Source organism: Triturus cristatus, chromosome 5_1 (genome assembly GCF_964204655.1).
Source record: "Triturus cristatus chromosome 5_1, aTriCri1.1, whole genome shotgun sequence".
Classification (NCBI taxonomy): Eukaryota; Metazoa; Chordata; class Amphibia; order Caudata; family Salamandridae; genus Triturus; species Triturus cristatus.
In genome coordinates, this window is record NC_140587.1 from 70,666,314 (window position 1) to 70,691,238 (window position 24,925).

At 55.7% G+C, this 24,925-nt stretch overlaps 1 protein-coding gene across 1 annotated transcript; it reads right to left on the reverse strand.

Annotated features, from left to right (window-relative positions):
• Nucleotides 1–343: 343 nt before the first annotated feature.
• Nucleotides 344–23,669, reverse strand: LOC146830205 (uncharacterized). The gene is made up of 4 exons (XM_085603701.1): nt 23,356–23,669; nt 22,589–23,237; nt 2,894–3,167; nt 344–1,559 (listed from the first exon to the last, which is right to left on the reverse strand). The coding sequence occupies exons 1-4, from the start codon at nt 23,667–23,669 to the stop codon at nt 841–843; spliced, it is 1,956 nt and encodes a 651-aa protein (XP_085459827.1). The 3' UTR covers nt 344–840.
• Between the last annotated feature and the right edge of the window lie 1,256 nt (nt 23,670–24,925).

The following is a 24,925-nucleotide window of genomic DNA, read 5'->3' on the forward strand; positions in this document are numbered from 1 at the left end:
CTTTGGACAATTTCACCATGCAGCAACTGCTTACATGAACACAGAAACCCAGCTAACACCGTGTGATGGCACACAGATCCCAGGGTCCCCCCTATGACCAGCACACTACTACATTTCCCACACAACCAACACATGATCACCACCCAAAATCATGTAGCAGCCTCACCAACAGCAATATCAGAAAAGCAGTAGTGTTCAAAGGAAACAAAAATGGCTTTAATCAGCATGATCAAAAATTGTATGTTCGTAGAAAGTTCAATATTTACAAAGCCCATAGGGCAGTCCAGAAGTCACAGCTGGATGGGGGACACAGTGGGATGCGTGTCCCCTAGCTTGCCTGCACAGTTACATTCCGTCGTCTTCCACAGGGGTGAGGGCATCATGTGGGGGGGAAGAAACAGGCACCGCAGGGACAGGAGGGTGAAGGGTAGGCGTCGTGGGTGCAGGGATGGAGGACTCCACCACAGGGGGTGGGGCAGGGCCAAAGGTGGAGGCCAGGATCTCGCTGCACACCTTAGCAAGGTCCTCCATGGAATCCCCTGCACCCGAAGGAACCACAGGCCCCAAGGAGGGGGGGGGTCAGAGGGATGGGTCGCAGCGCCACTGGGGGAGGGTGTAGACGGTGGGGGGAACCAACCACCCTGACCGAGGACTTCCTTGACCGCTTGCGTGGTGGCGTCACTGTGGGGCTTAGGGACAGAGCGGCCATTAAGGAGTCTTTGGGGGAGATGTGGCCAGGAGAGCTGAGGGGAGGGGATTTGGAGGGAGTGGATTGGGTGGAATGCGGACTCCCACTCTGGCTGCGTGTCACACGTTTGCCCCCCGACCCAGTGGGTGTGCCTACTTCACCCTGTGTGTGTGTGTGTCAGGAGGTGTGCGCTTTGCCTTCTCTGCTGGTGTGGTGCCTGTGTGTGTTGTGGTGGGTGCATGCTGACGTCTGGGTGTACGTGGGACAGGCATGGGAGTGGGAAGTGTGGATGGGGCAGGGGTAGGGGGTGGGACGTAGCGCTGCAGGAGACCCACTGCTGCAGTCAGTGTCGAGTCTATCGACCTCAGCAAGCTGCGTTGGTCAGCCTGCGATGAATGAATGCCCTCCAAGTATGCCTCCATGTTGTGCAGCACTTGGCTGTGGCCATGGAGGACATTAAGGATCGCAGCCTGACCAACCTGCAACTGCCGCTGGATGTCCACAGACTCGGCATTGGCGGCAGCAGTGGAGACAGGGGCAGGGGGTGCGGTGCCTGGCAGGAAGGAGACATGTGGTGACCGGGCACGTTGGGAAGGGACACGAGCAAGTGGGAGGCGGCTGATGGCAATGGAGGGGGCGGGGAGAGATGTAGTGCCGCTGTCAGCTGCTGGTGCAGCCTCCGCCCACTCGGAGAGATCATCCTCGGACCCGTCAGCTTCATACTCTGTTGTGCCAGTCGACAGGTCCCCGGCTTCACTCTCCTCCGCCTCAGTCCCACTTGATGTGCCAGCCCCGATGTCACCGCTGGCACTGGTGCTCGGTCCCTCTGCTCCGTCTGTGCCCATGTCTCCCTCCGTGTCCCCCGACGATGCTGTGGGCAGGGTGAAGAGACAGAAATTAATCATACACCTGTATACATATGTCACATGAGTCCAATCTACATAGGTCACAGTGCATAGCCTGAAACAAAAGAAGAGTTACATCTACAAAACAAGGTACATATGTAGGGCATGCAAGACACAGTTGTTTGACCCACCATGCCACCGAAAAACTATGGAGAGCATGACACAATAGCAAATGAGATGGAATGGAATTTTGACTGAGGAGCAAGGTCCTGGGGACAATCCAGCACTGCATCTGCACCACACAGCGTGGCAGGAAATAGGGATGAGCAGGGACCATATCCAGGAACAAGAGGCACATGCAGCATAGGTTATACTGAAAACATGCCCACCATGACTGGCCCACTGCACCTTGAGTGCATGTCCAGACAAACATCACACACTGGCCAGTCCTAGCAAGGAGATATCAGGTTGTGACATGAAGGCCATGCCCGCACCACCCACCCCCTACATGAGACTATTCTTTGGAGACACAGGAAGCACTTACATCCCTTAGTCTGGGTGAAATACACATGGGATGCAACAAATCAAGGTTGCACACAAAATACCCAAGGTGCGCCTGTCCAAATAATCATGTACAAATGGGCATCATCAGATGATTGTAACAAGACACACAGGCAATGTCCACCGTGAGTATGAACAAGGAAAATCAGGTCAGTCTGTACAGTGTACACTTGTACTACATTTCACGTCAATATACATTTGGCCAGGGGACAATGGCACAGAGCACAACCTATGCTGTAGACACAGAGATTGTCGACATATTCGGATTACACACATGATACCTAGGAAAATCTGCCCCTGGGGACAGTAGTGGCCACACAACTCCATGCTCCTGAATGGGAATGACTGCAACACACGCTACCATCCCCGCACTATGCGTACCGCACACTCATGCACATCATGTCACAGGCCACCACATAGGACATGCGTGCTGTAAGGCCTCACACTTGAGAGACTAACTCCCATGTCTGGACTCAGCATTAGTGCCAACTGACATGGAACCCACAAGACCAGAACTGGACAGGGCACAGGCAAGGTCCCAAAACCTGTTACACACCACCCCCACACATGATGCTGCAGGCATTGTACACGTGGAGAAGGTGCCAGGCTACATAACCTTGTGACGGAGTGACTTCACACAGACCAGGGAACACATTGCAAGGAGGGGAAGGGAGGCAGGAGAGCACTGCAATACTGTGGGTAACAGGATCTGCACAGCACCATTAAACCCTGGCAGTGCATCCATGGAACAGGGCACTTACAAATGCTGGTGAAACACAACAAACACACATGTACCTACCCCCTTCCTGCTGCTGCATCTCCTGTAAGCACCTGTCCAAGTCTGGAAATACCACCGCCAGCACACGCTTGTGGATGTGGGAGAGACGGCGGCGCCCGCGGTTCTTATGGCTCTCAGGTGAGTCCCCCAGCAGGACCCGTGCGATCCTCCGCGTCCAGCACCGGATATCCTGCCAGCGTTTCCTCACCTGGGACAGGCGCCGCTTCCGACCATCCGCACTCCTCACGGCACTGACAGCGGTCAGCCAGATCTGCTCCTTGGCAGAGGCGCCTACCTGTGAGGATGAACAAGTGACACTACATCAATACACCTGCAACATGTCACAGAGACACATATGAGAACAAATTAGCTGGTTACAACAAAGCATGTCATGCAGCCAACGCATTGCACCTTTGCCATAGAGACATACTCCTCTGGGGAAGGGCAAAAGCAGTACGTGCCAGTGAAGGTACACAGGTGGAATGAGGGCAAAGACACAATCAATTATAAAGGCTCACACTGTGCATCACACCCACCCCTCCTGACTCTGGGCACTGCTGGGAGGACTCTGCACACACCCCTCCTGACTCTGGGCACTGCTGGGAGTGATAGGCACCCAGCCCTCCTGTCTCTGGGCACTGCTGGTAGTGATAGGCACACACCCCTCCTGTGTCTGGGCACTGCTGGGAGGACTCTGCACCCACCCCTCCTGTCTCTGGGCACTGCTGGGAGTGATAGGCACACACCCCTCCTGACTCTGGGCACTGCTGGGAGTGATAGGCACAAACCCCTCCTGTCTCTGGGCACTGCTGGGAGGACTCTGCACACACCCCTCCTGTCTCTGGGCACTGATGGGAGGCCTCTGCACACACCCCTCCTGTCTGAGCACTGCTGGGAGACATCAGGCATTCCCCCCCCCTGGGACCCCCCCTACAGTACATAGCATGTGTGTCACACCTGGACACAATGGCAGAAGTCACAGTCACAAAAAAAGGGACACAGTCTGTGCTAGTAGCTCTGCACTCACCTGATACCCTGGTCGCCCATACAGCAGGGGGTACTGTGGGAGGATCACATCCAGCAATGCCAGGTTCTCCTCCAGGGTGAATGGCTGTGACCTCTCCACAGACCTTGACATGGTTCCAGGGAATCAGGAGCAGCAGCAGTGTGGTAGAATCGAAATATGTGCAGGCAAGTGCTCCCTCATGGGACCTGGCTGCCTTATATCTGCCTTGCTGGCCTGTTTCATGCACAGGAGTACAGAGTGATTGGTCACTCACCTTAGCATCCTATGATTCCTCCAATCCCTTCAAACCTAGCACAGTCAGTGGGTTCTTATTGTGTTTTTTTCTTCAGCATGATGTCAACCCCACAAACACATTGCAACAAAGTAGATTCATTCCAACTGACTTCTGCTGTGCACCTTCCAGAACAAATTCAAACTTAAAACTTGGTCTCCATGACAACCAGCATGCATGTAGGCCTTAATTCTTGTCCCTCATGTGTCCCCTATGTAAAATTGAGCTTCACCCACAGGTACGGTGCGTTCCGGGCCCCTAGGGCACCCCAAATGCATAGCAATGGCCCGTACACGCGTGCGTACGTTCACTATCACTATGGGTGTCCTCGCGTATGAGTACTCGTACTGGTACGGCCCGTACACACGCCTGTACGTTCACTATCACTACGAGTACGCATACGCGAGAACACCCATAGTGGTACGGACCGTACACACGCCTGTACGTCCACTATCACTATGGGTGTCCTCGCGTATGCGTACTCGTAGTGATAGTGAACGTACAGGCATGTGTACGGTCCGTACCACTATGGGTGTTCTCGCGTATGCGTACTCGTAGTGATAGTGAACCTACAGGCGTGTGTACGGGCCGTACCACTACGAGTACGCATACGCGAGGACACCCATGGTGATAGTGAACGTACACACGCGTGTATGGGCCGTACCACTATGGGTGTTCTTGCGTATGCGTACTTACTGACCGTACACATGCCTGTACGCTCACCATCACTATGGGTACACATACGGCAGCACTCCCATAGTGATATGGGAACGTACACAGGCCATCTTAGCAGCAGTACGGTGGTTTTCACACATCACAGTGGTGACAGGCAGCACACAGGAAGGAATAGGGCTGACATACTTGTCCATGGATGGACATCAAGGCATTGTCTGGGCAGTACTACATGTGTGGGGCACAGGTGTGACAGGCTGTGATGTGGCACATTACTCCTGAGTCGAGAAGGCACCAGATGTATGATGAGATGTGTACAGATGTAATGTGTGACGGTGCAATGTGTGCCAGGCATGCCCTTGACTCCTTTGACATGTGTGCATGTCGTACTGCACACTTGGGATGAGCGACACTGGCATGGCACGGACACCAACACACGGAAGTGTCCCCTGATGCCCGGTACAGGGGTTACCACACCTGACTTGTCACTACCCACGGTGCACGATGTGACTATGTCATGTATGTGTGGGGGGTTCCCATTAGGTTGATATTGGAGCACCCTCAAAAGCTGCAGCTGTTGCAGCAACCAACATGTGTCTGTGTGTAGATTGACATTGCACACTGTTCCGCACACCATGCCACATGTGGTATCGGATGTGAGGTGCGTATGTATGCATGGGACACGGAGTAGCGTAACAAGGACATGTCTGCATCCTCTCTATGAATGTGTGGTGAGTAATGACATGTGCACCTTCATGGCAAGGTGTGTGGGCTGTCCTAGTGTAATGTCATGTGACCTGTGGCTCTAGTGTTCCGCTACCAGTCTCTGCAATCGACATCCTACTTCTGCTGATGTGTGGGTGTATGTCACTCCTGTCTTGCGTCTGGCTGTTCACTTGCACTGGGACACAGCTAATCCCATGCCATGGCATGTGGAGGTTCTCAATCTCGGTGTGTAGCTGGGTCTTGGTAGGAGTGTCACCTGCCAGCCATACGTGTCCAGGGCATGTGGCACATACCTGACTCCGTATGTAGCATATGTGAATAGAAAGATTAACATGTGCTCAGTACAAATTAATTGTTGTTGTGGTGCACTCACTCTTCCTTGTCACTTCCAAATTACTGCAGAGCGCCGCCTCTTCCCCGACCAATTCCGGACTTGGCTGCCATGCGGGAGAATGACTGTATCCGGTGCTACCGCTTCCCCCAATGGTTGATTCTGGATTTGACGGCGAGACTGGCACCACACCTGCAACCGCTGCACAGGTATCCTACGGCACTGACACCCAAGCTGAAGGTAATGGCAGCCCTACATTTTCTAGCCACGGGTACCTTTCAAAATACCATAGCTCATGTTGGTGGCATGTCCCAGAACATGTTCTGCCGTGTGCTGCATGATTTCTTAGAGGCCATGTTGATTCACCTGGATGACTTCATCCATTTTCCTACCCCTGAAATGTTGACTGGGGTCAAGCGTGGATTCTATGCCCTGGGAGGGATGCCCCATGTCATTGGGTCCATAGATGGGACACATGTTGCTTTGGTACCACCACAGGCACAGGAGGTAGCGTACCGGAATCGCAAGCACTACCACTCCATCAATGCCCTTGTGGTGTGTCTGTCCAACATGGTGATTTCACATGTCTGTGCTCGTTTTCCAGGATCAGCACACGATGCCTACATCATGAGGCGTAGCAGGGTGCCTGAAATGATGACGCAGCTGCGCAACGAACGAGCATGTGTTGTTGGTGGGTACAGTCTGTGTTGGACAGGCCACACGAAGGGCTTGCTCCCTCCCCGCACGACAGGGCCCGAGCTCCGGCCCACCAGGCATAACCCACGAAAAGCACCTGTACCCCGTCTCCCGACGGATCTTCTGCCCTCGGACCTCTACTCATCACGGGGCCCAGCCCCACCGGCTCCCCCGGCCAGTTCAAGCCGCCATCTTGGGCCCTGCACCACGAGGCCGCGTGGCCTCGCCCCGACCCTAACCCCGGGCCTGGCCGGCCCCGACATCCCGGCACCACCATCCACCCAGGAGGTGAGCGGACCACTTGGCAGGTCAATGGGAGAACGAAGTGTCAAGAGCTCTTCCCCCGCCAGGTGCCGATCGCCTCCAGCTCCCCCAGGCACTGGCTCCACCCCCTGCTGGGTGTCTGGAGACCTTCATCCCGGGCCCTCCGACCTCCAAGTGCGAGGGTCCGGACATCAAAGGGCGCCTGCCCTATAACTGGGGCAACTCCGGAGCAGGAAGGCAGTTGTATCCTGGAGTCGAGAGACACCGAGAGAACTCAGCCTTGACGGACTACTGGCGCTGCCGTAGCCCGCTCTTGTGAACCATCGTCCTGCCTGCTGGCGCTGCCGCGGCCTTCTGCAACATCCATCCTCGTCGGGACCTGCTGGCGCTGCCGCGGCCCGTTGTAACGACCATCCTCACCGGGACCTGCCGGCGCTGCCGCGGACCGTACATCGACCATCTTTCCGGGACCTGCTGGCGCTGCCGCGGACCGTGTACCGACCATCTCGACCGGGACCTGCTGGCGCTGCCGCGGCCCGTACCAACTAAACCACCAAGCTCGAGGATTGTGAGCTAGTCATCATCTCATCCGAACTACCTGACTGGTAAACAGACTGTCCCGCTACCCCTTACCCTGCTTTGAGAGACTTGAATCGAGGGGACCCCTGAGTCCAGACCTCCTTGTACCGTTCAACCGTACCTTAAGAAGTGCTTATAAAGAACACTGAACCTTATCCGTGTGTGGTATCTGTCTGTGGGGGGGGGAAGTTACTTGTCTGTACGATCGCTGGAGACGGCTCTCCCCGGAGACCTCTCCTCCTGACCCCGGCCGACCCTCCCGGTCCGTCTACCCTTTCTAACATTGGTGGCCAGCGGTGCGATCCGAATCAACGCGTAAACGTACAGAGAGTAGCTCACCCCACGACAAAAACACGATGTCAGCCAAAGATAGCAGCTCCACCGAGAAATTCCAAATGGATAAGTTAGAAGAATACAACCACCGCGAACTGAGACAATTCTGCATAGAACTTGGCATTGCTACCACCGGCCTGAGTACCAAGGATGATCTAAAGCACGCCCTAGAGTCGTGGACAGAAACTGGGGTCGCCGGACCCTCCGACCAAAGCAGCATCACACCAGAGGGGAACGCCACGGCTCCCGAGGAGCGGGGAACGGGCCTCTCGCAGGAGGAGATCCGAGAAAGAGAAAGAACCAGATTGCACGAGTTGGAAATGGCACGACTCAAGATGGATGGGGAACTCAAGTTAGCTGAACAGAAACTCAACCTCGAGCATATGCGGCTCCGAGAAGAACGAGAAGAGAAGCAGAGACAGAGAGAGCTGGAGGAGAAAAAAATAACGCTCGAGCACGAGCGCCAACTAGCGGAAATAGAACTTCGGAAACAGAATAAAGAACTGGGGGTGCCTGAGCGACCACACACCCCGGGGCCAATCGAGAAAAAAGTCCACATCCCCAAGGATGTTGTCCGCGAGTATGTCCGAGAAGACGACATACAACAGTGGTTTAAAGCCTACGAGATCGCCATGACCTCCCACCGGATCGACCGGAGTGATTGGGGAGCCGGACTTTGGGGGAGGTTTATCAACGAGGGTTGCGATGCCCTACTGCAGCTCCCAGATCACCAAATGTCGTCCTACGACCACATGAAGGCTGCCCTCCTCACCCGCTACGGCCTCACACCCGAGATGTACCGCCAGAGGTTCAGAGATTGCACCCGGATCCCAGGTACAACTTGGGTAGAATACGTGAACTATTTCAGCCGTGCCTTCGAGGGTTGGATCAAGGGGAGCCATGTCACCACCTACGAACAACTCTTTAACCTTATGGTATGGGAGCACCTGTCGAACAACTGTTTCGTCGAGCTCAGGCAGCACCTCCTCGACAGTAAGCTGACTGACCCCCGGCAGCTCGCCGCCGAAGCTGACCGATGGGAAAGCACCCGAGTGGGCCGGAGGGGGCCACACGAACAGAACAGAAGCAACCAAGGCCAGCACCGTCCTCGGGGAGGAGGAGGGGGCCAGGGGCGAGGGAGAGACGCCTTGCCAGCAACACCCGTGGCCAGCACCCCGCCTCCGGCCGGCCGGGGCAACCCCCCGTGGCGTCCTGGGTTCCGAGCCAACGTCACGTGCCACCGATGCCAGCGAGTCGGCCACTACGCCAATGACCCGAGCTGCCCGCAGAGCCAAACACCCAAGCCCCGCCAGGTAGCTGCCGCCGCCCTGGGGGAAGAGCGATTATCGGAGGAACCAGAAGAGTATGAGCCGGCCCAGCAAGAGTGGGAACCGGCCGCCATGGTCCTGGCGTGCTTAGGGGGAAGAGACATGGTCCCGCGGGCTCCCCTACCCGCTAACACCAGGAAATACGGTCAGTGGGTGACCATTAATGGACAGCGAGCCGAGGCCTTGCGTGACACAGGCGCCAGTGTGACGGCCGTCCGCTGTCACCTGGTGAAGCCCGAGCAGATCCTGCCGAACATTCTCTGCCCCGTCCGCTCGGCAGACAACTCTGAGAGTATGTGTCAAATGGCCTGCGTCCCATTCGAATGGGGAGGGGTCTCCGGCCTGTTGAAGGTGACGGTCCGGGACGATGCCCCCGTGGACTGCCTCCTGGGGAATGACCTCGAGAGTTCCCCGTGGGCCACCGTTGAGAGAAGAGAGCACCTGGGGATGCTGGGCCTCCCGGACTGGGCCTGCATAACCACCCGGTCCATGGCCGCCCGTGCCGTCCCCCGATCAGAAGAACCGGAATGGCCAGCACCTCCGCCCCCGGTCGCCCCAGTAGAAGACAACGACGAGGCCAGCCTCCCAGACCCGACGACCGAAGGGGACGCGCAACCCCAGGACCTTCCTGACCTGGCTCAGTGGCGTCAAGAAGGGGGGCCCACCCAAGAACAGTTCCGCCAGGAACAAAAGACCTGTCCCTCCCTCGAGGGACTCCGCCAACAAGCCAGCGCCCAGAACGCAGGGGACTCCACCGGAACTCACTGGGTCTACTGGGATAACGACCTGCTATACAGCGAGCAAAGAATCGCCGAGCTGGGGGCCGGTCGAGTACTGGTGGTACCTCTCCGCTTCAGAGACTTTCTGCTCAACCTGGCCCACGATGTCCCCCTGGCTGGACACCTGGGCCAGGACAAAACGTACAGCCGCCTAGTGACCCACTTTTTCTGGCCGAAAATGAGGAACGACGTCCTGAACCACTGCCGATCTTGCCCCACATGCCAAGCCAGCGGGAAGAGTGGTCGGAAGCTGAAAGCCCCTCTGCAACCCTTCCCTGTGGTCACCACCCCGTTCGAGAGGGTGGGGATAGACATTGTGGGGCCTCTGGACCCCCGCACGGCACAAGGACACAGGTTCATCTTAGCACTGGTGGACCATGCCACCCGCTACCCCGAGGCGGTGCCCCTACGGACCGTGACAGCTCCGGTGGTTGGCCGGGCCCTAATGGGGATCTTCTCCCGGGTAGGCTTCCCCCGAGAAGTCGTCAGCGACCGAGGCACGAACTTTATATCCAAATACATGAAGTCCCTCTGGCAACAATGCGGGGTCACCTACAGATTCACGACCCCCTATCACCCCCAAGGGAACGGACTAGTGGAGCGTTTTAACCACACTCTCAAGGGGATGATTGGGGGATTGGAAGAGCCCCTCCGTCGCCAGTGGGATGTACTACTCCCGTGCCTCCTCTTCGCCTACCGAGAAGTTCCCCAGAAGTCCCTCGGTTTTAGCCCTTTCGAACTCCTGTACGGGCACCCTGTACGAGGGCCCCTCAGCCTAGTAAAAGAAGGTTGGGAGATGGCCCCCCTAAAGACCCCTCCAGACGTCTTCAAATACATCCTGGCCCTACGCAATCAGACCCGGCGCTTCAGAGAGATGGCCAAGGCGAACCTCGAGGCCAGCCAGGAGGACATGAAGAGGTGGTATGATCACAATGCCTCCTCCGTTGAGTTCGAGCCTGGACAACAAGTATGGGTGATGTCCCCCACCGAACCATGTGCCTTGCAAGATAAGTGGACGGGGCCCTTCAAAGTGGTCGAGCGCAAAAGCCCCGTCACTTACCTCATCGACCTGGGGACCTCCCGGAACCCCCTTCGGGTCCTCCACACCAACCGACTCAAACCACACTTTGTGCGCTCAGAACTCAGCCTCCTGATGGCTACGGACAGTGGGGCAGAGGAAGACTCCGAACCCCTCCCGGATCTTCTGAAGACTCAGGAGAATGACGGCTCCGTGGACGGGGTCCGGCTCTCTGACGCCCTCACTTCGGAGCAACGCCAGGGCTGCCGGAACCTCCTGCTGCAGTTCGCTACCCTGTTCTCCCTCACCCCCGGGGTCACCCCTTGGTGTTTGCACGACGTGGACACCGGGGACAGTCCCCCTGTCCGACACCGGGCCTACCGCGTACCAGATCGGGTACGGGCCTGCATACAGGAGGAAGTGGCCAAGATGCTCACAAGCGGGGTCATCGAGCCCTCGGACAGTCCCTGGGCCAGTCCGGTTGTATTGGTTCCCAAAGCCGCTGCCCCCGGCACCGCACCTGAACTGAGATTCTGCGTCGACTACCGGGGCTTGAACGCTGTCACCCGGACCGACGCTCACCCGATCCCCCGAGCAGACGAGCTGATCGACCGGCTGGGGGCCGCCCGCTACCTTAGTATCTTCGACCTAACAGCGGGCTACTGGCAGATCGGCCTCACACCCAGGGCTCAGGAACGGTCAGCCTTCTCTACCCCCGATGGCCACTACCAATTCAAGGTCATGCCCTTCGGCATGAAGAATGCCCCCGCCACGTTTCAACGCCTCGTGAACCAGGTCTTGGCGGGGCTCGAAGAGTTCAGCGCTGCCTACCTGGACGATATCGCTGTATACAGCCGCCACTGGCCCGACCACCTCCGTCACCTCCAAGAGGTCCTACAGGCCCTCCAGCGGGCCGGCCTCACAATTAAGGCCGGCAAGTGCCAAATTGGCCAAGGGTCTGTGACCTACCTTGGGCACCAAGTGGGAAGCGGGCTGGTGGCCCCGCTACAACTTAAGATTGCTGCCATCCAGTCCTGGCAGCCCCCCGTCACCCAGACCGAGGTCCGAGCCTTCTTGGGGCTCACCGGCTACTACCGGCGGTTCGTGAAGGACTACGGCAGCATCGTGGGGCCCCTCACGGGTCTCACGTCCAAGAACCAACCGAAGCGGATTAACTGGACCCCCGATTGTCAAGCGGCCTTCGAGAAGCTGAAGGCCGCCCTGTGCACCGCCCCTGTGCTCCAGGCCCCCGATTACAGTCGGGAATTCGTGGTACAGACCGACGCCTCCGACCACGGCATCGGAGCCGTCCTTTCTCAGTTAAACCCCGAAGGTCATGACCAGCCAGTGGCCTTCATCAGTCGACGTCTCCTGGCCCGAGAACAGCGCTGGAGCACCATCGAGAGGGAGGCCTTCGCAGTGGTGTGGGCCCTCAAAAAGCTCCGGCCCTATCTCTTCGGTACCCACTTCCGGGTACAAACCGACCATCGACCCCTGCAGTGGCTGATGCAGATGCGGGGGGAGAACCCAAAACTCTTGCGCTGGTCCATTTCCCTGCAGGGAATGGACTTCACTGTGGAGCACCGACCAGGCCAAGACCACGCCAACGCGGATGGCCTGTCCCGCTTTTTCCGCCTCGACGAAGAGAGTCCCCAAGGAGATGGGTGACTCTCCCCGCCTTCAGCTGGGGGGGACGCATGTTGGACAGGCCACACGAAGGGCTTGCTCCCTCCCCGCACGACAGGGCCCGAGCTCCGGCCCACCAGGCATAACCCACGAAAAGCACCTGTACCCCGTCTCCCGACGGATCTTCTGCCCTCGGACCTCTACTCATCACGGGGCCCAGCCCCACCGGCTCCCCCGGCCGGTTCAAGCCGCCATCTTGGGCCCTGCACCACGAGGCCGCGTGGCCTCGCCCCGACCCTAACCCCGGGCCTGGCCGGCCCCGACATCCCGGCACCACCATCCACCCAGGAGGTGAGCGGACCACTTGGCAGGTCAATGGGAGAACGAAGTGTCAAGAGCTCTTCCCCCGCCAGGTGCCGATCGCCTCCAGCTCCCCCAGGCACTGGCTCCACCCCCTGCTGGGTGTCTGGACACCTTCATCCCGGGCCCTCCGACCTCCAAGTGCGAGGGTCCGGACATCAAAGGGCGCCTGCCCTATAACTGGGGCAACTCCGGAGCAGGAAGGCAGTTGTATCCTGGAGTCGAGAGACACCGAGAGAACTCAGCCTTGACGGACTACTGGCGCTGCCGTAGCCCGCTCTTGTGAACCATCGTCCTGCCTGCTGGCGCTGCCGCGGCCTTCTGCAACATCCATCCTCGTCGGGACCTGCTGGCGCTGCCGCGGCCCGTTGTAACGACCATCCTCACCGGGACCTGCTGGCGCTGCCGCGGACCGTACATCGACCATCTTTCCGGGACCTGCTGGCGCTGCCGCGGACCGTGTACCGACCATCTCGACCGGGACCTGCTGGCGCTGCCGCGGCCCGTACCAACTAAACCACCAAGCTCGAGGATTGTGAGCTAGTCATCATCTCATCCGAACTACCTGACTGGTAAACAGACTGTCCCGCTACCCCTTACCCTGCTTTGAGAGACTTGAATCGAGGGGACCCCTGAGTCCAGACCTCCTTGTACCGTTCAACCGTACCTTAAGAAGTGCTTATAAAGAACACTGAACCTTATCCGTGTGTGGTATCTGTCTGTGGGGGGGGGAAGTTACTTGTCTGTACGATCGCTGGAGACGGCTCTCCCCGGAGACCTCTCCTCCTGACCCCGGCCGACCCTCCCGGTCCGTCTACCCTTTCTAACAGTCTGTCTGTCCTGTATTTTGCGTAGACTTCCAGCACGACCGCTTCTCCTGTTCTAACGATGTCCATGTGCTTTCCATGTAGGGGACGCTGGCTATCCCAACATGCCATGGCTGATCACACCTCTCCGCAACCCCATCACGCCGGCCCAGCTCCGCTACAACACCGCCCATGGCCGGACAAGGCGAGTGATAGAGAGGACGTTTGGCCTCCTGAAGAGCCGATTCAGGTGCCTACACAAGACCGGCGGCGCACTCCCATATGCCCCGGCGAAGGTCTGCAAAATCTTCATGGTCTGCTGCATGCTGCACAACATGGCAGTTGAGAAAGCTGTGCCACTCATCCTGGATCAAGATGACGAGGACCATCCACCCGTGGAGGACGAAGGGCTTGGCAATGGGGCTAGTGATGTGGAGGATGTGGAGGATGTGGAGCCGCAAGAGGACATCCGGACTCGGCTCATACGCGACTTCTTTGCTTAGTGGTGAGTACCAGTGTCTGAGTGTGCATGCATTGGTCCCCATGTGGCATGTGTTGTGATGTGTGTCTCCACCTGCATGTATGGCACGTGAGTCAGAGGTGTGTGTGGGTGTGTCACTGGAGTGATGGTGCCAGTGATGGTTGTATTTCCCCAGTCATAATTGTGACCTAGCATGTTGTCATCCATACATGTGTCGAGTAAATGCACATGGAAGTGGCTGTACTTTTTGTGGCTGACTTCTTGTGTGTCTCTCTTCCCCAGGTACTTGCGCATGCCGTCTGCTGCTTGCATTGTTGTGGCACTGCTATTCCTCATGGACACGTCATCGTGTGCTGACTCAGCGTTACAGGCACGGACACGTTTGGAAGTCTCCTTAGGGTAAGGGATGCATCAGGGGTGTATTGGGTGTGGCAGTTGTTCACGATGTATGCACACTGCCCCTGTCGATGTTTGGTTCCTCTGCAGACATGTTTCATCACCATGGTACACATGACATGCAGCTGGGTACACCTGAATAGATGGTCAGACTTGTTGACAATCATCAGTGATGGGATAGTGGATTGTGATGATGGCATCAATGTGTGTAACACTGCCCTCGGACACATACGGTTTGCATTGGCTTGACATGCTGTGGGACTTCCACATCAGCAGATCAATGGTGTATGGCAGGCTCTCCGTGAGCAGCTGGGGGTGTTTAGCTGTTAGCCGACACTTGTGTGCCAGTTCCATGGCTATCACGCATTTGTGCTGCAGAAGAGGGGTGCCAGTGTTGGACCCACATGTTACTCCACATGAACTGTTCATGTGTACTTCAAGTTGCCTCTGCAATCCCGAATACATGACTAATAAAGGTGTCCCTATGCCTCCAAGGTGCCTCTTCTCAGTCAATGCTGGTGTGTTGCCACGGTGCATCCAGCATGTCTGGCATGGTTTTCCCTGATAGTGGCTATGTGTCTATGTGTCGAGTAGCAAGATGCAAGCTGTGTGTGTGGGATGAGACTGTGTATTGTGCATGATGTCCATGACTGTGTGGGTATTGTGACATGTGCCATCCCCATGCATCCAACGTTGGCCAGGCCCCCATTATCTGCATCCACCGGACTCAAGCTTGCAGGACATGGTTCTGCCACCTGTCTACACATACCTGGGTGCCCCCCAGGACACTGGACATGATCCCTGACCTCTGCGCATGACTGTTGCTGTACTCAATATGTCTGTCGGCACGGTTGTGCGGCCACCCCCTCAGCTGGTTGGGCCCATCACGGGTGTGTATGGTGCTCCATGTCTGTCTTGCCTAATACACTGTGACCCGTGTGTCCTGTGCCAGACTCAGGCCCCAGGGTGTGGATGGTTGAAGTCAAAAGAGAACTCAGGCATGTTTAGACTTTACAAGACACATGTAAGGTAATAATGCAACCAGCAGGCATCTTCTCTTCATGGTGTGACTTTTTATTTTAGTGGGGGGGGGGGGTATGACATGAGGGGCTTTCCGGGTGTTTGGAATCCAAAGTTCAGTAGGGGAGTTGGTGTCCTTGCCATTTGAAATCCTCAGAGTCCATGCCACAGTCTTTGTCAACATTGGTCAGACAGTGACCAGCAAGGCCATGTGGCAGAGAATGTCTCTTGATGCTGTGCTGCTGTTGCTCCAGTGGGCCAGGTGCCAGGCCAGGTGTCCTGGGAGATGGTGCTGTAGCGCCGACCCACACGGTCTTTTCCATGGACGACCCGCCCTCCTGCGGGGACCCTCAGAAGCAGGCCGTGACGATGTTTGGGATGCTCCATCGGATGTTTCCTCCTCCTCCTCCTGATCCCTCCCTGTGGGTGGTGATGTTCTACGCCTTCTGGCACAGGGAGGGTTGCCCATGTTGTCGGCCATCCGACGGAGTGTAGTGTGAATTCCCGTGTACACCGTCACGAGCTCAGCCTGTCCGTCCTCCATCCTCCGTTGGTGTTGCAGTAGACAGGCATGTAGCTCCGCATGTTGCTGGGCCTGCTGGGTCTTAATCCCCTCGAGGACAGACACAACCTGGGCCATGCCCGTGGTGTCCTGCCGGTATGTGTCCAGGATGTTTCGGACATGAGAATATACCGGATCCCCAGCCAACTGGTCAGGCTGGCGCCTCCGCCGTCCTTCACTCCCACCACCCCTGCCCACTTGCACCTGGCCTGCCCTTGTGGGCACATCGGGTCTCCGGGACCCCAGAGGGGTGGCATTGGCGTTGTCGCCTGCCTCCTCCTGGGTGCCCGGGACACCGTGTCCCTCCTGGCCAGCCTGGCTGCTTTGTGGTGGTGGGGCAGGGATCCTGGGTGTCTCCTGGGATGTGGCAGGAGTGGGGGTGGTGGTTGGCCCCTTTGTACCTGACGCAGGTGCTGCAGGTCGTTGGACACCAGAGGGGCCAGGTTGGTCGGGGTCGTCCACAGAGTGGTGAGAGTCGTCGCTGCCGGGTCCTGTGAGTCTTCCCCCCCAGTGTTGGGGGGTGAACCACGAGGTTGACCTGTGTGTGAGAGAGAAAATGTTAATTTTGGTCCATGCAACATCCATGTTTCATCAGTTTCAAAGTTGGAACATTTCCTCTAGGAATTTGGATCTGTCTTGCATTCCACTCACAGTGCACTTGTGTATGGGTGTGTCCCTTGGGCACAGCTTTGGCGCCTTTAACTATGTGTGGCACAGTCTTACTTTCTGCGTCAAGTGTGACTGCAGTCAGCAGTGGAGTGGGCAGGTGTGGCGAGCCGTGCATTGGCGCCTTCCGTGTTGCACTGTACGTGGGCACATGAAGTTGTTCCACACACTTATATGATGCAGGTAGCTGTCGTTGTGCTCGTGCACAGGTTGTGACATGGCCTGTGTTTTGCCATGGAGGAGAGGGGGGGTTCTGGCACTGGCCACCCTTGTCTACATGCACGCAGTCCACCTGCTGACGAGCAGACATTCCCATACACCACATGGCTGATTTGCTCTCCCTGTGTCTCCCTCCCTCTCTGTCCCCCTCTCCCTCCCTCTGTGTGTCAGCCTCCTCCCTCTGTCCGTCTTCCTGTGTCTCCCTCCCTCTCTGTCCCCATCTCCCTCCCTCTCTGTCCCCCTCTCCCTCCCTCTGTGTGTCAGCCTCCTCCCTCTGTCCGTCTTCCTGTGTCTCCCTCCCTCTCTGTTCCCCTCTCCCTCCCTCTCTGTCCCCCTCTCCCTCCCTCTGTGTGTCAGCCTCCTCCCTCTGTCCGTCTTCCTGTGTCTCCCTCCCTCTCTGTCCCCCTCTCCCTCCCTCTCTGTCCCCCTCTCCCTCCCTCTGTGTGTCAGCCTCCTCCCTCTGTCCGTCTTCCTGTGTCTCCCTCCCTCTCTGTCCCCCTCTCTCTCCCTCTGTGTGTCAGCCTCCTCCCTCTGTCCGTCTTCCTGTGTCTCCCTCCCTCTCTGTCCCCCTCTCCCTCCCTCTCTGTCCCCCTCTCCCTCCCTCTGTGTGTCAGCCTCCTCCCTCTGTCCGTCTTCCTGTGTCTCCCTCCCTGTCCCCCTCTCCCTCCCTCTCTGTCCCCCTCTCCCTCCCTCTGTGTGTCAGCCTCCTCCCTCTGTCTGTCTTCCTGTGTCTCCTTCCCTCTCTGTCCCCCTCTCCCTCCCTCTCTGTCCCCCTCTCCCTCCCTCTGTGTGTCACCCTCTGTCACCTCAGCCCAGCTTCCTGGGCACACACTGTTAGCAGATCTTTGAATGGCCCTTGGCTTGTTGATGTGAGTTTGTTTCTGATCTCCAGGCACCCATTGGGTGTAGTGTGTGTGTCTGCGCTGCTGCTGTGGTGGTGTGTGCTGCCACTCTTTCACAGTGTTGGCTGTTCATTAGTTGCTGTCATGTGCAAAACAGTGCCTTCACCTCCATGTGTTAATGCAAGGCGTCCGCCATTGGCTGGCGAGTCTTTCCTGTGTGGGGACACACTGTTTGTCTGGCTGTGACCTAGGCCATATGGGCAGAGGGCATTGTTGTCTGCTTCTGAGTTGCACTATGTGATTTTTTGGGCCCACCCTCCCGCCATCCGGGTTACCGTGTCATGTGTTGGTGTCTTCTGTGGCCTGTGACTTGACATTGTCCAGCTGGGTGCATGGGGCATGGTGGCGCCAGTGGCATGTGCGTGTTCATGGAGTGTGGTTGAGTCATGCGATAGCTTGGGGTGGTGGCGTGCCTGTTTGTGAGTTTGGTTGTGGATGACGTTCCCCCCATGTGAGGTGCGTTGTTTGTGTACTCACCCGGGTCTCGGAGTCCTCCTAATCCTTCGACTGCCTCTACCGGCAGTATGGCCATCACCCTCTCCTCCCAGGGATGGTAGTGTACGGGTCTGCGGGACGGCCCTCCTCCAGTGACGTTGGCCTGGTTGTGTTCATCCGTCATCTTGGCTCGGACCCTCCTCCGCAGATCGCACCACCTGGCTTGGCATTCCTGCTTGTTCCTTCTGGTGTCCGCAACAGCATTCACAGCATCGACGATGGTCTGCCACATGGCTGTTTTTGCTGAAATGCTGGTCTGTCTGACCAATGTTCCAAAGAGGTGTGGCTCGACTCTGAGGATTTCATCGACAAGGACCTCCAACTCTCGGTTACTGAACTTTGGATTCTTGTTAGTGGGCATGGTGAGGGGTGTGGGTGTGGATGGGGGGGTGTGTGGATGGTTGTGGGTGTGTGGGTGTGGTTGTGCAGGTGTGTGTGAATGTGATGAGGGGGTGTTTGTGAAGGTGGTTGCGTGAAGGTGTGCAAGTGTAAGGTGTGGTAAAGCTTCTAGTTTGGTGCTGTAGGTTGTCTGTGGGGTCTGGCAGCAGTGAGTCTGTTGCAAAGGCTCATGGTTTGTGTGTGTGGGCCCTTTTTATTGGTCCATTGGTGGGTGTGGCTGTGTTTGAAGTTTGGGTGGGTGTGTTATAAGGAGTGGTGGTGTTTTGGGCCTCTATTTGTTTTTGGCAGTTGCAGGTCAGTGAATGTGTTGTTTTAGTGGTTGTTTGACATGTTTAGTGGCTTTGTGCCATTCGAATGGTGTATTCTTGTGTTGTTTTGGTTTGTCCTGGTTGTGTACGTGCGTTTTTAGCGTGTGTACGGGGTGTACATGGGCCATTTTGTTGTACAGTGCTGTCCTTGTGTGTGGCTTGGTACGACTCGTACATGCGGTTGTGATGTTGGGGCCTGGGGTGCGCTCCGTACTTAGGAGGTTGTGGTGGGGGTACGACTCTGACGTACACGGGTGTACATACACGGGTGGGGGTATGACTCTAATGTACACGGGTGTACATACATGGGGGGGTAGACACGTACAGGGGTGTACATACACGGAGGGGTACGACACGTACAGGGGTGTACATACACGGGGGTACGACACGTACAAGGGTGCACATACACGGGTGGGGGTACGACACATACAGGGGTGTACATACACGGGGGTATGACACGTACACGGGTGCACATACACGGGTGGGGGTACGACACGTACAGGGGTGTACATGCACGGGGGGTACGACACGTACAGGGGTGTACATACACGGGGGGTACGACACGTACACGGGTGCACATACACGGGTGGGGGTACGACACGTACAGGGGTGTACATGCACGGGGGTACGACATGTACAGGGGTGTACATACACGGGGGTGCGACACGTACACGGGTGTACATACATGGGTGGGGGTACGACACGTACAGGGGTGTACATACACGGGGGTACGACACGTACAGGGGTGTACATACACGGGGGTACGACACGTACAGGGGTGTACATACACGGGGGTACGACACGTACACGGGTGTACATACACGGGTGGGGGTACGACACGTACAACAGGGGTGTACATACACGGGGACTACGACACGTACAGGGGTGTACATACACGGGGGTACGACACGTACAGGGGTGTACATACACGGGGGGTACGACACGTACAGGGGTGTACTTACACGGAGGGGTACGACACGTACACGGGTGTACATACACGGGTGGGGGTACGACTAATGTACACGGGTGCACATACACGGGTGGGGGTACGACACGTACAGGGGTGTACATACACGGGGGTACGACACGTACAGGGGTGTACATACACGGGGGGGTTCGACACGTACGTACGGGGGCTGGGGGGGTCGGCGCGTACGTACGGGGGCTGGGGGGGGTCGGCACGTACGTACGGGGGCTGGGGGGGGTCGGCGCGTATGCGGGCACATGTCTCCATGGTTGCTATGGGTGTTCGGTGCGGACGGTGTTTTTTCCATACGGTTGTAACTTCTGACGCACGGGATGGATCGTGATTCCGCGGTCGGACTTCACTTTTCACATTTGTACGGTGATTCGTTCGAGGACGTGTCGGACACTTTTTCCGACCCGAGGACGTGTGGGGAATGATTCCCAATGCGATTCATATGGTCTTTTTCCCATGCGAATCGTAATTGGCAGTTTGTACGGCACTTGTACGATTCGTACGGTAAAAAGACCGGATACGAGTCGTACGGGGAATTTTTTTACCGGATCGTAATTGGCACCTTAGTCTTCAACAGATCTTGTTCCCAGTTCAGCTCCAACTGGTATCAGTGGAGTCCCTGGGCCTAGGGGCAGGAGGCCACTGAAAAAAGCATGTTCCACTACTTGTATGGTCTTTGCGTTAGTATGGCTCCAGATTTCGCCCCCATAGGTGCTTGCAGCTATTGCTTTCGTTGTATACCCTGTTAAGGCTGGTTTAATCAGACGATTATTGCACCGTCTCACAAATCTTCTTATTGCCCCGGATTGTTAGGACCATTTTAGACTTAATAACTTGACTTCCCCAGAGTAACGTGTCATCAGTCTGTATGCCCAGAAGGTCAATGGTTCTCACCTGTTCTACTTGATTGTCATAGACCAAGAACGTTGACTTTAATTTTTATTTGGCCTTTAAGTTTATTATCATTAAAAAAAAATCGGAACATTTATTGTTAGTTTTCTGAATTTGCAAAAAAATGCAAAGCCTTCCAACAGGGGGTGCATAGACGGTTGGGTGCGTGCTAAAATAACCGCATCATTAGCAAACATAAGCTTCGGTATTTGATCGTTTCCAAATTTGGGTACATCCTGTGGAAGATCCATACGCGGCTTCCCTATATCGTTGATATAAATGTTAGAAAGGGCTGGGGCCAGCAGGCACCGCTGCCTGACCCTGCCTGACCCCTGAGTGTATTCCAAGTGCATTTGTGCACTCATCTTTAGGGCCATATTTAAGGCCGCTGTGTTTCCAGGATGGATGCTTATGAACAGGCTCAATAAGTACTTGAGGACAGCGCCGTCTTCCAACGTCCACCAGAGTGCGGTCCAGTCCACGCTGTCAAAAGTGGTCTTTAGGTCAGTAAAAACCAGGAAGAGCGGTGTTTACCTTACAGTAACATACTTCAAGCAGATCAAATACAAGTGCAATTCTTGGTCAATCGTGCAGGTAAGACAGTATACCCTTGGTCTCCATCCATGTGTCCAGGTGAGTCAACAGCAATTTATCAAAACGTTTGCCAGCGCTGTCCAAAAATGAAATTGGGCGGAAATTTAAGGGGTTATCTCTAGGCCCTTTTTTAAGAATAAAGACTATTATGGATGTTTTACATGAATCAGGAGCCACACCTTCCAATAAAATAGCATTGAACGCAGCTGTCCTGTCCTGAGACCCAACCACAGATCCTGGCTCCTTTTGAACACATCTGTGGGAACCTGATCAGGGCCTGGGGCATTTCAGAGTTTATGATGTCGAATAGCCTGGGCTGTTTCTGACACTAAATGCAGCCTTGTTGGTAAAATTATTTCACCGAGGAACCACACTTTCAATTTGCTTGTGTCCAAGGGCCTGTAAATTCACTTTTCCCATTGGCAAAGCGTCCTCCTTCGGCCCTTCATATAATGAGAAGAGATGCTCCAGCCATCGTGAAGGACTGCTGTCGGGTTTCAAGCTCTTAGAGGCCTGAGCAGCCGCATCCTACAATCCCCCAGTCTTTCTAACATCTTTGGTGAAGATGGCGTGCTGCAGGCTGTCCAAGCTTTGAAGCACTGGGTCTTCTGTATATGTTGGATTAGAAGAATGTAAAATCCTCAGCTTTCATACATGTTTCTTCGCTCCCTGGAGTATTCCTTCTGTTTCTTAAGGCGGAAGCACGTTCTTTTTTCTGCACATTCACTGTCGTCCCAGTGGTAATAGCTGCCTTGCACCATCCTACCCCGACTGCCTTCAGGCTCCAATATGACTCGCTTGGTGACTGTGAGAGGTGGCTCAAAGGATTCGACTGTCCCAGGACCGCCGGCCTTGTCCTGCTTACTCAATGTTGTCAAAAGTGCGCTCCCCTCCAAGCTGGCAGAAGTGTCGAATGGAGCCAAATCAATGGGTCCACTGAGGTTTCCCTCTCAGTTCAATGCAGCGTGGATGCATGCACCTGCTCTACCTGCTGCCAGTTTGCAAAACGAGATTCAGCAACATCAATCACCAGCAGGAGTGGGCTGTGGTTGCTTGATTCAGCAACATCGAGCACCGGCAAGAGTGGGCTGTGGTTGCTTGATTCAGCAACATCAAGCACCAGCAGGAGCGGGCTGTGGTTGCTGGATTCAGCAACATCAAGCACCAGCAGGAGCGGGCTGTGGTTGCTGGATTCAGCAACATCAAGCACCAGCAGGAGCGGGCTGTGGTTGCTTGATTCAGCAACATCAAGCACCAGCAGGAGCGGGCTGTGGTAGCTTGATTCAGCAACATCAAGCACCAGCAGGAGCGGGCTGTGGTTGCTGGATTCAGCAACATCAAGCACCAGCAGGAGCGGGCTGTGGTTGCTTGATTCAGCAACATCAAGCACCAGCAGGAGCGGGCTGTGGTAGCTTGATTCAGCAACATCAAGCACCAGCAGGAGTGGGCTGTGGTTGCTTGATTCAGCAACATCAAGCACCAGCAGGAGCGGGCTGTGGTTGCTTGATTCAGCAACATCAAGCACCAGCAGGAGCGGGCTGTGGTTGCTGGATTCAGCAACATCAAGCACCGGCAGGAGTGGGCTGTGGCGGCTTGATTCAGCAACATCAAGCACCAGCAGGAGCGGGCTGTGGCGGCTTGATTAAGCAACATCAAGCACCGGCAGGAGTGGGCTGTGGTTGCTTGATTCAGCAACATCAAGCACCAGCAGGAGCGGGCTGTGGTTGCTTGATTCTGCAACATCAAAGCACTGGCAGGAGTGGGCTGTGGTTGCTTGATTCAGCAACATCAAGCACCGGCAGGAGTGGGCTGTGGTTGCTTGATTCAGCAACATCAAGCACCGGCAGGAGTGGGCTGTGGTTGCTTGATTCTGCAACATCAAGCACCGGCAGGAGTGGGCTGTGGTTGCTTGATTCAGCAACATCAAGCACCGGCAGGAGTGGGCTGTGGTTGCTTGATTCAGCAACATCAAGCACCGGCAGGAGTGGGCTGTGGTTGCTTGATTCAGCAACATCAAGCACCAGCAGGAGTGGGCTGTGGTCGCTTTCTACTCTTTCTTTAACCCTCATGTCAATGCCCTGATGCTAGGCCTCGCGATTGATCATAAAATAACAAATAATGCTAGCATGCTTCCCCATCCTATAAGTCGGTCTTGGGGGAAAGTCCAATTTGTTGCGGCCTTTCGGTGGTCCTAAGCCAGTATTTAAGATAATCATGGTTGCTTTCTCAGCCTTTTTTGATGAGTTGCATTCTTTCCCCAAAGTATGTGGAGGGAGCCCCCAGGCACAATCCTCAGACATTGCTGCTTGGTCCTGCAGGGCTGAGCGAAGTCTAGGATTCAAGTCCCCGCTAATCTGCCATGCCTTAGGGAAAGGAGTAATGACCCCAATGCGTTCAAAAGTATCGAAGTTTAAATCTTTCCCCCTGGTGGGGGTAGATGGTGAGAAGATCTATCATTCCCTTGCCTCTGTCAAGCCTCAGATGTTGGATGTTTTTGCCTGTATAGGAAAAGATCATTTGGTATTTAGTGTCAGGATGCTTAACCCATATGTGCAAGCCTCCCTTTGCCCCTCCTCTCGGTTCTATTATAGTGGGCGTATTATAAGACACAAACCCCTCCTGAACTATGGTTTCCACCGACTTCATGTACTCAATCTCATCTTTGTCTTCCATTTTCTTACTTAAACCTGCTATGCTCCAACTTCATATTTTCATGGGAGCAGGCACTTAAAGATGGGATCTCTGTATTCCCGATAGGTGTGCATGGGAGCAGGCACTTAAAGATGGTATCTCTGTATTCCCTATAGGTGTGCATGGGAGCAGGCACTTAATGATGGGGTCTCTGTATTCCCTATAGGTGTGCATGGGAGCAGGCACTTAATGATGGGATCTCTGTATTCCCTATAGGTGTGCATGGGAGCAGGCACTTAAAGATGGGATCTCTGTATTCACTATAGGTGTCCATGGGAGCAGGCACTTAATGATGGGATCTCTGTATTCCCTATAGGTGTGCATGGGAGCAGGCACTTAATGATGGGATCTCTGTATTCCCTATAGGTGTGCATGGGAGCGGGCACTTAATGATGGGATTTCTGTATTCCCTATAGGTGTGCATGGGAGCAGGCAACACCAGGCACTTAATGATGGGATCTCTGTATTCACTATAGGTGTGCATGGGAGCAGGCACCTAATGATGGGATCTCTGTATTCACTATAGGTGTGCATGGGAGCAGGCACTTAATGATGGGATCTCTGTATTCCCTATAGGTGTGCATGGGAGCAGGCACTTAATGATGGGATCTCTGTACTCCCTATAGGTGTGCAT